General features: G+C 41.2%; 1 protein-coding gene across 2 annotated transcripts; it reads left to right on the forward strand.

Annotated features, from left to right (window-relative positions):
* The first annotated feature begins 928 nt into the window (after positions 1 to 928).
* On the forward strand, positions 929 to 9278 carry zgc:153990 (uncharacterized protein LOC768125 homolog). 2 transcript variants are annotated; one of them, XM_053618134.1, is made up of 7 exons: positions 929 to 1070; positions 2785 to 2966; positions 3501 to 3953; positions 4065 to 5967; positions 6508 to 6581; positions 7010 to 7073; positions 8570 to 9278. In XM_053618134.1, the coding sequence occupies exons 2-4, from the start codon at positions 2834 to 2836 to the stop codon at positions 4478 to 4480; spliced, it is 1002 nt and encodes a 333-aa protein (XP_053474109.1). In that variant the 5' UTR covers positions 929 to 1070; positions 2785 to 2833; the 3' UTR covers positions 4481 to 5967; positions 6508 to 6581; positions 7010 to 7073; positions 8570 to 9278. The 2 variants fall into 2 exon arrangements, with proteins under 2 accessions (XP_053474109.1, XP_053474110.1); XM_053618135.1 differs by lacking the exons at positions 929 to 1070; positions 2785 to 2966; positions 6508 to 6581; positions 7010 to 7073; positions 8570 to 9278 and adding an exon at positions 3184 to 3250 and having other exon boundaries at positions 4065 to 5947.
* Positions 9279 to 12054: the final 2776 nt, after the last annotated feature.

The following is a 12054-nucleotide window of genomic DNA, read 5'->3' on the forward strand; positions in this document are numbered from 1 at the left end:
AACAGCCAGTCATCACTTTATACCTTGTGCTGAACTCTGCATCCTGGGGAAATAAAATAAAAAAATACCACTACTATGAGTCAAGGGCTTCCCCTTGAGATTAAATCAAGATTTCTTTTCAAATGCCGCAGTATAGAGAGGTTTTAATGTGAAGACATTAAAACCTTTCTACTGCTGCATTTGAAAAGAAATCACAATTTATGGAATTTCGTAAGTTTCGCATTTCCTCCACACCACTAGAACGACCAATGATATCGTAATCCAAAACACAAGCGCGGCGACTTGTTTCGACAGCTAGCCAATCTTATAAGCCATGCCCCTCAGCGAGTTTCTCGTTGACCTCGCAAAGTCCGATCTAAAACTCTGAACGACTTCTTTAAACCTTGTTAGTTTTTTTTTCTCCCTCCCCCCAGCTCATACAGTATAGCGCACAAATCACCATCAGTATCAGCTACATAAAAATAATAAAAAAAAGGACATGTGGAAGTGCAAGGGGAAAATATTCTTCACCACATCATCGTGGTTCCCAATTCGAATTCAGTCGACTGTTTCACTGCTGAGTGTACTGTTTCTCCTGGGAATGCTTTTGTAATCATTTTTTTGTTGTTGTAAAGAAACATTACACTTACACGTTTAACATGATCAAAATAAGAAATGATCAGAAGTCTTAGAAGGCCAGGCCAAACACATCCCAACTAATGTTTGTTCCTTTAGGATGTTGGACTAATTTTGAAATATGAAATCATGAAGCAATGCTTTAGGATTTGTATATGTGGAGTTATGTTTAAGTCTGACATAAATACAGACTGATCAATTCACAAGTGGGATGATGCTGAGCTTTTCTTCCTGAGATCTTGGTGCTGTAGCTACAGCAGGCCAGGCAGTGTGAGGTTAGGTGCTCAACAGCGCCACTGCTCGCCCGTTGTGGCCGAAGTGATGAACTGCAGGCTACGAAGAGGAGGAGACTGAGTTTGCGCGGCGCTGCTGCTGCTGCTGCTTCTTCTGCTCCTGTACGAACTTTCTGGACGCAAACGCGGAAACATTCGCTGGGAAAATCTGGTATTTTGAAGGTAATCTTTGCACCGCGTGATTTGTGTATTAACTGTGCGCGGACAATAGTTTCGCGAAGTGTCCGCGGTGGAAGTGAATAAACAACACCGTGTAGCTGCTCAGTAGCTAGCTATTGTTAAAATCCAACCGCGTCTGACCTGCTCCTCTGGCAGTAATGTTAAAACCGGCGTTTGGCGTTTGATTCCTATTGCACCCGTAACGTGTAAACACATCATAATAATTCCTATATTCGCTGAACACTGGGCTAGAGACGTTTTTAAAGAGCGTGTCTAGATAGCTAAATTATTTGGCTAGCTAAGCATGATGGCGCTGCAGCCTCACTTTCGTTATTAAAAAAAAAAACCTACTTCCGGATTGAAGACCTGAGGGGGAGGGAGGTGTTTCCATAGTTACTAGTCGAGCGCGCTGTACTGAAACGAATATTAATACACTAAACTGTGTCAAATATATATAAACACTTATCTGTGTCAACAAGTCTTTATGAAGTCATGAATCAAAAGTCCTGCTTGATATTCACAAAGCCCGAGTTATTTTTATATTCCAGTTTCTCGCCTCCTACTTGAAAGGTCAGTCGCGTTAATTATACGTCACTCGCAGTAACTTTTTAACCAGGTTCACGTAATTCACTGTGCGTGTGTGTGTAAGTAAATCACACGTTAAATAAACACACACTAATCGAAATGTAATAATGTTAAAGAAAATCACATTGTTTGATTTAAGGAGGTTTACAGTCGTGTGTGAAAGTTTGCACACCCTTAGGATGTAGAGCTTGGCATATCCCAGCTTGTTGGGACGTTGGGGTCAAGGTGGAGATCAAGGCCGGCCATGATACAGCTCAGCTAGAGCCGAGACGAGACGGTTAAAGGGCCTTTCTCAAGGGCCAAGCGGTGGTAGGGCTTTTAATCGCCGACCGTCTTATCAATAACCGAGCACCTTAACCATTTTGCCACCATTTCCCCAATAATGATTTATAGTTCTCTCATTTACAACAGTTCTCAAATGCTATGCATTTGACTCTTAAAAAAAACCATACTTAAATTATTAACAAAATCCATCTATTCAGAGATTAGGCTTGTTATTTAAGTGTACACAATAATATTACTGTCTGCTTATCAAAGATATACCTGAACTTTCCATAACTTCGGTAATGGATGGTTTGGATTTAACTATTATAGCTGTAACTATTTTCTTTCTTTCTTTTTTTTTTTTTAAATCATGGCCCCCACTTTGAGAATCACTGATTTACAAGATATTTAGAGATATCTTCTTCATTATCACAAAGCTGTTAGGATGCTAAGGTTGCAATTGCCTCCAACCTCTTTCACGTCTGTGTAATAGCGTTTGGATCTCAGTAGTGATGGTTGTTTTCGAAGTCGATCGTCCATTTTTCTCTTTTCACCCAGGAACTGTGAGGGATGCAAACTTTAGCGTTGTATTTTGAGGTCAAATTGTAATTGTACATTTACAGCTATTTGAGGTCCAAAGCGACTTAAGACTATAAACCCACCCAAAGCCGAGAGTTGAGCAGTCGATAATGCGATTATAATATTAAAAAAAAAAAAAAAACCTTTACATCCGGGTATAGAGAATGACTCGGCAAGGTTTAATACAGTATCCTGATATTATCTTAATACTGGTGTTGCATTATGAAGATGTATTATTAACAAAGCACTCTCATCAATGGTATCGATCCGTGTTTTACACCCGTGACAGGAAGTGAGCGAGGAGGAGAGGGCCTGAGAGACTCGGAAGTGAGATCAGAATGTCGGCGGCGTCTTCGCTGCAGCTCGGCCAGGACGGCGCGGTGCGCTACAAGAAGCGCAAAGCCAATTTCACTTTCAGCGAAGTGCACATCCTGTTGGATGAAGTGCGCAAAAACCGCCACATCGTTGTGGGTGAGTCTCTGACATGACGTGCGGAGCACCTCTGTGATGTCGAAATACAGCTTTAAACACCGACGTCACGAAACATGCAACCTGTCAGGTCATGCGTATTCTAATAAAATACTGTATGTGTAAATATGAGTTACAAAGCTCCCATATAAGAGATTATAATAGACGCTCTGAGCCGTAAATGTAATGATACAGTAATACTGTACTTCTGTTCATCGCCGTGAAGGACAAAGCAATGCCGTATTTCTGTTCAGAAATGGAGGACAAAGTTATTCAAGAACCTGCAGGTACATTTAATATCCATAGTCAGCAAGTCAAATAAAATACTCTGCCAGGAATGGGCAAGTCAGTGTCGAGGGAAGACAACTTTTCGGGGTAGTAATTTACAGAGCAAACAAAATAATGGACTGGGCAGCACACTGGAGATTTTATTCTGCCTGGTGGGCTAGCTAATAAAATGTGTCCAGTCTTGAGATAATAATATTATAAACACTGTGTGTGTGTGTGTGTGTGTGTGTGTGTGTGTGGGGCGTTTAGGTAAGTTCAATTCTGGCATTCCCAGTGACGTGAAGAGGAGGAAGTGGACGGAGATCACACAGCGCATTAACGAGATCGGCGAGTGCGACCGCGAAGTCGGTGAGGTCATTAAGAAGTGGTCCGACCTCAAATGCGACACCAAGCGTAAAATCGCGGCGCTGCACTCGGGCGTGGCCCTGCCCCACTCATCAGACCTCACTCAGACCGAAAACATCGTGGGCTCCATTCTGGAGCTGGACAAGAAGCCGTGGGAGGCGGCGCGCTCGTCGCGGGGACGCAGCAGGAGTGAGGATCAGGACACGACCGTAGCAGACGAGGACGATGACATCGCCTTCATGGGGCCGGGATCGGTTCAGGATTCTCCCAGATCGGGAATCGAGACGAGGCCGATGCCGCCACCTGCTGCAGGAGTGGGGGGGTCCGAGATGAAATTTGACCCCTCGGTTACCACAGGTAAGAAATGATTCTCTCAGTTTTTAGCTAATGGAAATGCGTGCCTCGGCTACTTGTATTCATGAAAGCGTTCTGCGTAAAGAGTACATGAAGCTGTCGTTGCACTTTTAGATGCAGACTCTCGCGGGATGGACTCGGACGACGACCACCACGACATGTTCCCCTCGTCTCTGAATAACTCGTACACGGAGGACGACGGAAATCTCAGCAGCGCCGCGCACGTCTCCTCCTCGTCCGCCGGTCACGCTCAGGCGGGGGCGGAGTCAGAGAGCGCACGCGAGCAGTTAGCGCAAAGCGCTAGCCTTAGTGTGCAGGAGCAGCATGTGACGAACGCGCTGCTGGGCACGGTGTCGCGCTCGCTCGAGCTCCTGGCCGAGTCGGTGCAGCAGCTGGCGGAGACGCAGCAGGAGTTTGTGCGCGAGTCGCTGCGGCTGCAGAGGGAGACGGTGCAGGTGCTGCGAGAGTTCGCCTCCGGGGCGCTGACGCTTCTGCACGAAAGGGTCAACGGCAAACCGCCGCTCATTTAGACTCCAGCGAAGTTTCAACAGCGTCACTGCCAAAAACTTTACCGCAGCACCAGGACTGCGCTCATGCAAATCACACTAACCTTTTAATCACTATATCATAAATCCAAGAGGAGATTCTGTTCAGTCTTACGTGTTATTCTTGCGTGGTGAGCAGAATTATGGAATTGCCTATAAAAAAAAACTAAACAAAACAGTGTCCTTTTGAACGAGCACAAACGCTAATTAGGCAGCCTGCTTCTGGAAACACGGCAGCGTTAATGATGACGTTTTGAAGCGTTCATGATGATAATGTGGACAATGCGCGTTAAATATCGTGAAATATCAGCACAGCTCTAGCAGGGAGGAAACACCGCAGTCTCCATGTCCTGAGATTGATCTCAGATATTACTTATACGACTCTAAAGCTGCCTTTTTACATCACTGAGTCGGGTGAAAATATTCCACACGCTGTTGCGAGTCGAGTTTTGTGTGTGACGGTGTTTTAAACATCCATAGCAACAGTAGTGTTATTGACTTTATTATTATTATTATTATTATTATTATTATTATTATTATTTTTAAAAAGCTTGTTTTCTTTATTTTTAAATACTCGTACGCCAGGTGTCACTTTTATGACTTTTACGCCTATTCAAAAAGACATCTTTTTAAGCGCTGAAAGCTCGACTGAGGTAACAGATGATAGCTATGGTTGCTAAGCAGTGATGGGCGGGGCTTAGAATCCGTTGTGATTGTGCGATGATAACAATACACTCCCGTTTCGTTCATGCATTTTTCACACTCAAGGAAACAAAAAAGATTCAAATTCTTGCATTCTCGTTAGTTTACGATATTATCACCACACCACACACTGCTAAAACACAGTTCCTCAGTCTGAGCTGCCATGTTTTTATACTTTTTTCTTCTGTTATTGTTGTAAATCTCGTCTGGTGAGCGTAATTATAGGCTTGGTTTCATGCCCTCGTCCTGCCTGCAGAGTTTGTGAGGTACTTAGGGAAATGCAGCGAGGAAAAGACTGACGCCATTCTGAAAGGTCCACGATGAAAATATTGTGTGTCCATGTTCACACTATACTCATAAAATCATAAATATCATTGTCTGTAACAGTGAAGACATTTATATTATGGGAATTGTTATCCTTTTTTTTAACCTGTAAAAAATTGCCTCCACTGAAAAGTTCTTCCGTCAAAAAAAAAGAGGAAAAGGTATTATTCTTCTGGATGCCATACATCATGTAAATGTGTCTAAAGGAAGTGAAATAAAGGCCCTGCTGATCTTTTGGGGAAATGGTTTGGAGAAAAATCCGCGTTTCTAATGACCTTTATGTAACATGGAACATTCTGGATTGATCAGGAGCAGAAAACAAAATGGCGGCCGCGTTCATCTTTAGCTTTGTGCACTGACCTTGTGCTAACTGTTGACTTACAGCTTATGTTTATATATATATATATATTTTACCACAGCACTGTTGGATTCTGGTTGCTCTGAAGGTGTTGGTTAGTTTTCTGTAACAGCAGCTCTGACGTTAGTTCAGCTGCAAATCAAAGTTTTATATTAATGTGCTCGGTTTTATACGTTATCGTTTCTATAGTAACAGTTGGACAGTGCGAGGAAACGCGACCCAAGACGCATGCGTCCACCAGAGGGCAGCAGAGCGCAGATGAGCGCCACATAAAACCAGTGGACGGCCACTTTCTCTCTCTCTCTCTTTCTCTGTCTCTCTCTCTCCTAATTTGCTTGGTGTGCTATCTGTGAATGTGCTGTTACTATAGAAACGGTAATGATTTAGAATGGGCTCATTAATATAAAGCTGTTTATTATGTTGTAGTGGTAACACATTCATATTAACAGCATCCAGGGAATTGGTGTATATTCATTTCGTGGTGTATATTAATCTAATCTCACAATCTCTGTCACAATCAAGAAAAATGCTTTGAGTGTCGTATGTCATGGAGCACACCACAGGTAAAACACCTTCCCACATCCCTGTGTCTGAATGCATTGTTCATTAACTCATTGTGCATACACAGCTGCTGGTGTGTGAGAGAGAAAAAGAGAGAGAGAGAGCAAGAGCAAGCATGCATGTGGTGGCAGGCAGACTGAGGTCAGTAAACATAATTGAATGGGGTAGGTAATATTGGTGTGTGTGTGTGGCGCTGTGTAGTTGTGTGTGTGTCCCCTGATGCAGAACAGTGGCTTATGTGCATGTTTGTGATTGTGTATTAGTGTGTGTCTGTGACTATGTAGTTATGTGTTTGTATGTGGTGTGTGTGTGTGTGTGTGTGCAGGCACATGTGTAGATGTGTGTGTGTGACTGTGGCTGTGTAGTTGTGTGTGTGTATGTATGTGTGTGTGTGTGTTACAGCAGCTGCTCACTCTGTCATCACATTGGGTCTCCAGTGCGCAGCTCCTGCATTGTGTTTCTGTCTGCATCTGCGTGTCTGTTATCCATCCACCATTTATTACTCTCTCTCTCTCTCTCTCTCTCTCTCTCTCTCTCTCTCTCTCTCTCTCTCTGCTGTCATAACTCAGCTGTGTTCTGCAGGTCATTAATATCTATTCAACACGAACAGCGCAGCTGCTGGAAGGAGCTCAGGTTCGTTCTGCCCTCAGAAAGATTCAGTGCTGATAAAATCACAGTAAATCTGGATTCTCTCCGTTCACGCAGACGCTTTAAACACGTAACATCATCGCACGTGTGTTGGATTACATTCATCTTCAGCTGCTTGAATTGCCCGTTATTTAATCCTCAGATTTTGGAAAAGTCGACTATAGCTTTTGCGTCATAAACCTCATCGTCGATGTTTATTACAGATAACTTTTACGATTTCAGTTTGTGTTTATATTAGAATTTTTACTCTCAGATTTTCTTTTTAAAAGTGAAAAATTCCTTTTAAAAATCCTTTCAGAAATGAAAATATATCTTACTGTACATTTTCCAATTCTTTTATTACTTTTATTGCTATTTTATGTTACTACATGTGAGTTTTAAAAAAGTAAACGTGTTTTTTTATTTGCAGAAAGTAACGTTGTTGGACCACGGGCTAACAAAAGTAAAGTAGATTAAACAGACGGCAGAATGTCCAAACATTAACTTTTATTAATTTTTTTATTCAATTTTACAGAAAAATGTGTATAATGTTTTTTTTTTTAAAAAAAAAGTAACATTAAGTAATAGATCACACTTTTAAACCTGAGAGAATTTATAGCTTTACATCCAAAGGCCAATAATAATAATTAGTTGGGTTTTTTTTTTTTTGTTGATAATTTTATATTTTATGATTCTTTTTAGATGTTGTAGACTTCTACACTTCTTCTAAGTGTAGAAAATATTATCCGCCTTTTTTGCTGTTTTTTTTATCCATCTTTGTACGTTTGTATTTTTTTTGTCACAGATCCTTTAAAAAGGTGCTACATAAAACATACCTCATGAACCTGATAGTATTGAATTGTGAAGACTTTACTTATAACTTATTACCCATTTGTGCTAAATTTCTTTCTTTTTTCTTTTTCTTTTTTTTTTTTTTACAGCTATTTCATAACCAAACTCAAAAAAAGTTTTTTTTTTAAACTTAAAAAATTTAAAGTGTGACTACAGTGATATTTTTAAGTAAACATTTTGAGATGAAAACTAATATACTACAATAACATTAACAAAATTACATGAAATAAATGGAAGACATGAAAACTATAAGAATATATATTTTTTAAATAGTCCCTATTTTATTTAGAAGAAATCAGACTACAGTAGTACATTGTTAAATATTCAGTATGTTTTTGATTGAAGCAGTTTTTTTCCCCTGTAATTTTCTTTCAAAATCATTAAGCTAAGAAGTGTGGAACATTTAAAAGTTCAGACAGCGGCACGAACTGACCTGACACCAAATTTAATCCATTTCTGTTCATTAGAAAAAAATCTGCATCCAGTTTCCTTATTGTAATTTTTAATTCTTTGGGCACTGTCAATGTAAAGAAAAAGAAGGAAGTCAGGGCTTTGAAGTTATTTGTGATATTCTGGGTGTGTAATTTGTCCATTGTTGAGTTTTGTGTGTGTGTGTGTGTGTGTGTGTTTCGACGTCCACGTCTGTTCAGTGCCAACTGTCACCTGCCGGAGTGACAAAAGAGAGAAGGATTAAGGAGGAGAAAAGCGAGGGATGGCGTTATCGATCGTTCTCCTCCCTGGACCACTCACTCCGCTGTGTGTCTCCGCTGACCTCCTGACCTCGTCTTTTCTCCTGATCTGTCCTCCCCCGCCGTGCGCCTCGTTCACTCTTTCATCTCACATCTGTCGCTCCGGAGGAGTGCAGCATTGGCCCGGGGGCCCCGTCCCCATCTCCTGAACAGCACCTACATGCCCCTTCAGACGGCCCCTTCTCTTCTCGTCTTTTCTCTTCTCTTCTCGTTTCCTATCAGTTGCTTGATTGCAGTCAGATCTCAAATTATTCAGATAAGCTCCCAAACACTAACCGAGAGAAACAAGTGTCTCGTAAAACACAGCAAGGAGCTGTGAAGTGAAGAAACTGGGAAATTCAGAAAAGCTCTGAAGCAAGAAACCTTGAAAACGAAGTACACAGAGCAGATGTTTGGTATAAACACACTGACTAACCAGACAAAATACAGCTTATTTATCCTACAAACAAAAGCCACTGATCTCAGATCACACGCATCATTTTGCTAGAAAAAAAAAGTTCAATTCTCTCCCCCAAACGAGTTGTTTTGTCCCTCTGGAGGAAACCTTTTATGATTTTTATGAACAGAGGATTTCTCTTCCGAAGTAGAACCTCTGTAGAAATCCAGAACCATTAAAGAACCAACTCCCCCCCCCCCCCCCCCATCTAAGATAGTACTATTGAAGCTGATTAATGTGTGTACATAATGACCAGGATAATCTCATCTACCATGAGAATCTAACACTAATATTAAATGTTAAAGATGAAAATTTGTTATTTAACAAAGAATTTGTGCGTAACTGTGTGTATGTTTTTGTAAGGAGATGTTTATGTAACATTTATGGGTCAGTCCATCTCAAGTGGTCTAATAATTGTAAAGTCGGTTGCTTGACCGTTTTCAATTTTTCTTTTTCTTTTTTTTTTTGAGTGATTACTTTTATGTATTGGCATTGCAAAACCACCAGTTTTTAATTAAAAAAAAAAGTTATTTTACTTGGTTGAACCACAACAGCTTACTAGAAAATTACAGGCAGGTGAGTTTGGAGGTTGGAGCTAAACTTTGATCAAGCCTAGGATAGATCATGCTTCAGTCTTGCCAATATCAAATGTAGTAATATTTTAAACCTCATTGACAAGCATAAGCTATTGTATGTCAATCAAAAACATAATTACTGTAAAATACTGTTCATTTTTATTATTTGTTCTGCTTATATTACATCTGTTCATTTTTCTAAATACATGAATAAAGTAGGCTTTTCCCCAGATTTCCACCAGCCCTACTGTAGCTCTGTAACCAGTGGAATCGCAAACACAAATTTTTTACAGCAGAATGCTACTATAGAGGACTTGTTTCTGTGGAAATTTCAGGTTTACATCTGGTCCCCCACCAGAGATATTCAACCAGAAAAATGGCACTTTCTCACACCCATAAAAACAAAAAACATTATAAGTCTCAAACCTGAAATGTTCTGCATGCACACTATAATGCGCAGTAAAGAAGGTGTGTGTAGTTTTGGATTGTTATGTCTGTATTTATTCTCTGGGGGATGTGCTGACCTGTGGCTTTGTTTCACACACACACAGACACACACACACCTGGGACTTTAAGCAGCTGCATGGAAAGTTCATTACACACCCCACCCCCCCACACACACACATGCAGACCGAGCACATGGTCCAGTGTGGCCCCTGCCCTGATCCTTAAGTGGTTTGATTATGAGGTGAGGGTCAGCATTTCCCCCGAGGGCCAATGGCAGCCGTCTCTGTGTGTGTGTGTGTGTAGGGCTGAGCCTTTTGTCACTGCTGTAAAGACAATGCAGTGTTGATTTCTAAGCAGATCTGAGTGTGTGTGTGTGTGTGTGTGTGTGTGTGTGTGTGTGTGTGTGTGTGTGTGTGTGTGTGTGTGTGCATGTGTGTTTGGGCAGAGTTTGGGTTGCAGTGTCAGACGTAGCATCATGTCTTGTCTGGAGATGTGGTGATGAAAATGTGTGTGGTGTGTGTCAATTTGTGCATGTATGATAATGTATGTGGGGATGCCATGGATGTAGTGTGTGTGTGAATGTGTGTGTGAATGTGTGTGCTGAGGAAGCTGGTCTTACGTACATCCCTGGGGCAACCAGATGGAGGGTGTGTGCACATCCGTATCCTGAGGGAGTTGATCCACATGGAGGAAGCAGATGCCATGACGTACATGTGTGTGTGTGTGTGTGTGTGCGTGAAGAATCCATGCATATGAGGATGTGTTACAGGCTGTTGTCAGCGATCATGCATGGTGTAATCATATGTGTGCGTGTGTGTGTGTGGAACATAGGTTTGTCTTTCCCATGCTCCTGCCACGCTTGTGTCACGCCCCAAGGGGCAGCCCCCTTCCTCCACTGCAGGCCAGAAATCAGAGTCATTATCCATCTGCTCTACACATACACACACACACAGCTACAGTGACTCAGGAAATACACAAAAAAAAAGCCTTCAACACACACAAACCAGGGATTTTGTTTTACCTCCCAAAATGTTTTATTCCTTTTTATATCATGGTGATTTACCAATGAGTACAATGTTTATTCATAACAGAACAACAAATCTCACTTTTCTATCTGTTTAAAGTGACAGAAATGTTGTGGAAAATCCTGTTCTCACTTATGTTATGATCTGACACTGGAGACTCCTTCCATAAATGCTAAACAAACGTCTCCTTACAGAAAACATCACCATGTGGAGATCTACACAGGTGTTTGTGTACAAGGCTGTTGTCCAACACTTCACTCTGAAACACTTTGTTTCACAAGAAAATACGTCAACATACGGAATCAAATCACGGCCGTTTCGTTACGATTTAAGTCTTCCTCGTGCTTTTGAGTCCTTTGGCTAACTTCCTGTCCTTGGAGAGCTCTTCAACTACTACCTCTTTAACTTCCTTCCTGTTTTAAAAGCTCTCGCTTGATTCGTTTCCATCTTTAGCGAACGTTTGGTTTGTTCCAGTTTTAATGCTTTGAGTCTTGGTTAGTTCTGGTCTTTTCTCAGGATTTGTTCACACTTTTCAAATGTTGTACAGAACATGTATTTGTGTGTGTGTGTGTGTGTGTGTGTGTGTGTGTGTAATCTGACATGTATTGTGATTCAGTATGAAAGAGATCTCAGAGGCACGCGTCACTTATTAAAATAACAATACGGCAAAGAGGGTATGAGGGTAATAATAATCTCTCTCTCTCTCACTCTCTCTCTCTCTCACACACACACTGAAATGAAAAGCATGTAATTTTCACCATCATTTAAAAAGTTTTAATACCCGCTTGTGTATTCTGAAATTAAGTTATCCGAATTAATGAATTCCTGCTTTAGTTCGAACAGCTTGTAGGCCAATGTTGCACAAATATAAATGGTAGAGTTTCAATCGTTAACATGAGTAAT

This window comes from Ictalurus furcatus, chromosome 28 (assembly GCF_023375685.1).
Source record: "Ictalurus furcatus strain D&B chromosome 28, Billie_1.0, whole genome shotgun sequence".
In the NCBI taxonomy this organism is placed as follows: Eukaryota; Metazoa; Chordata; class Actinopteri; order Siluriformes; family Ictaluridae; genus Ictalurus; species Ictalurus furcatus.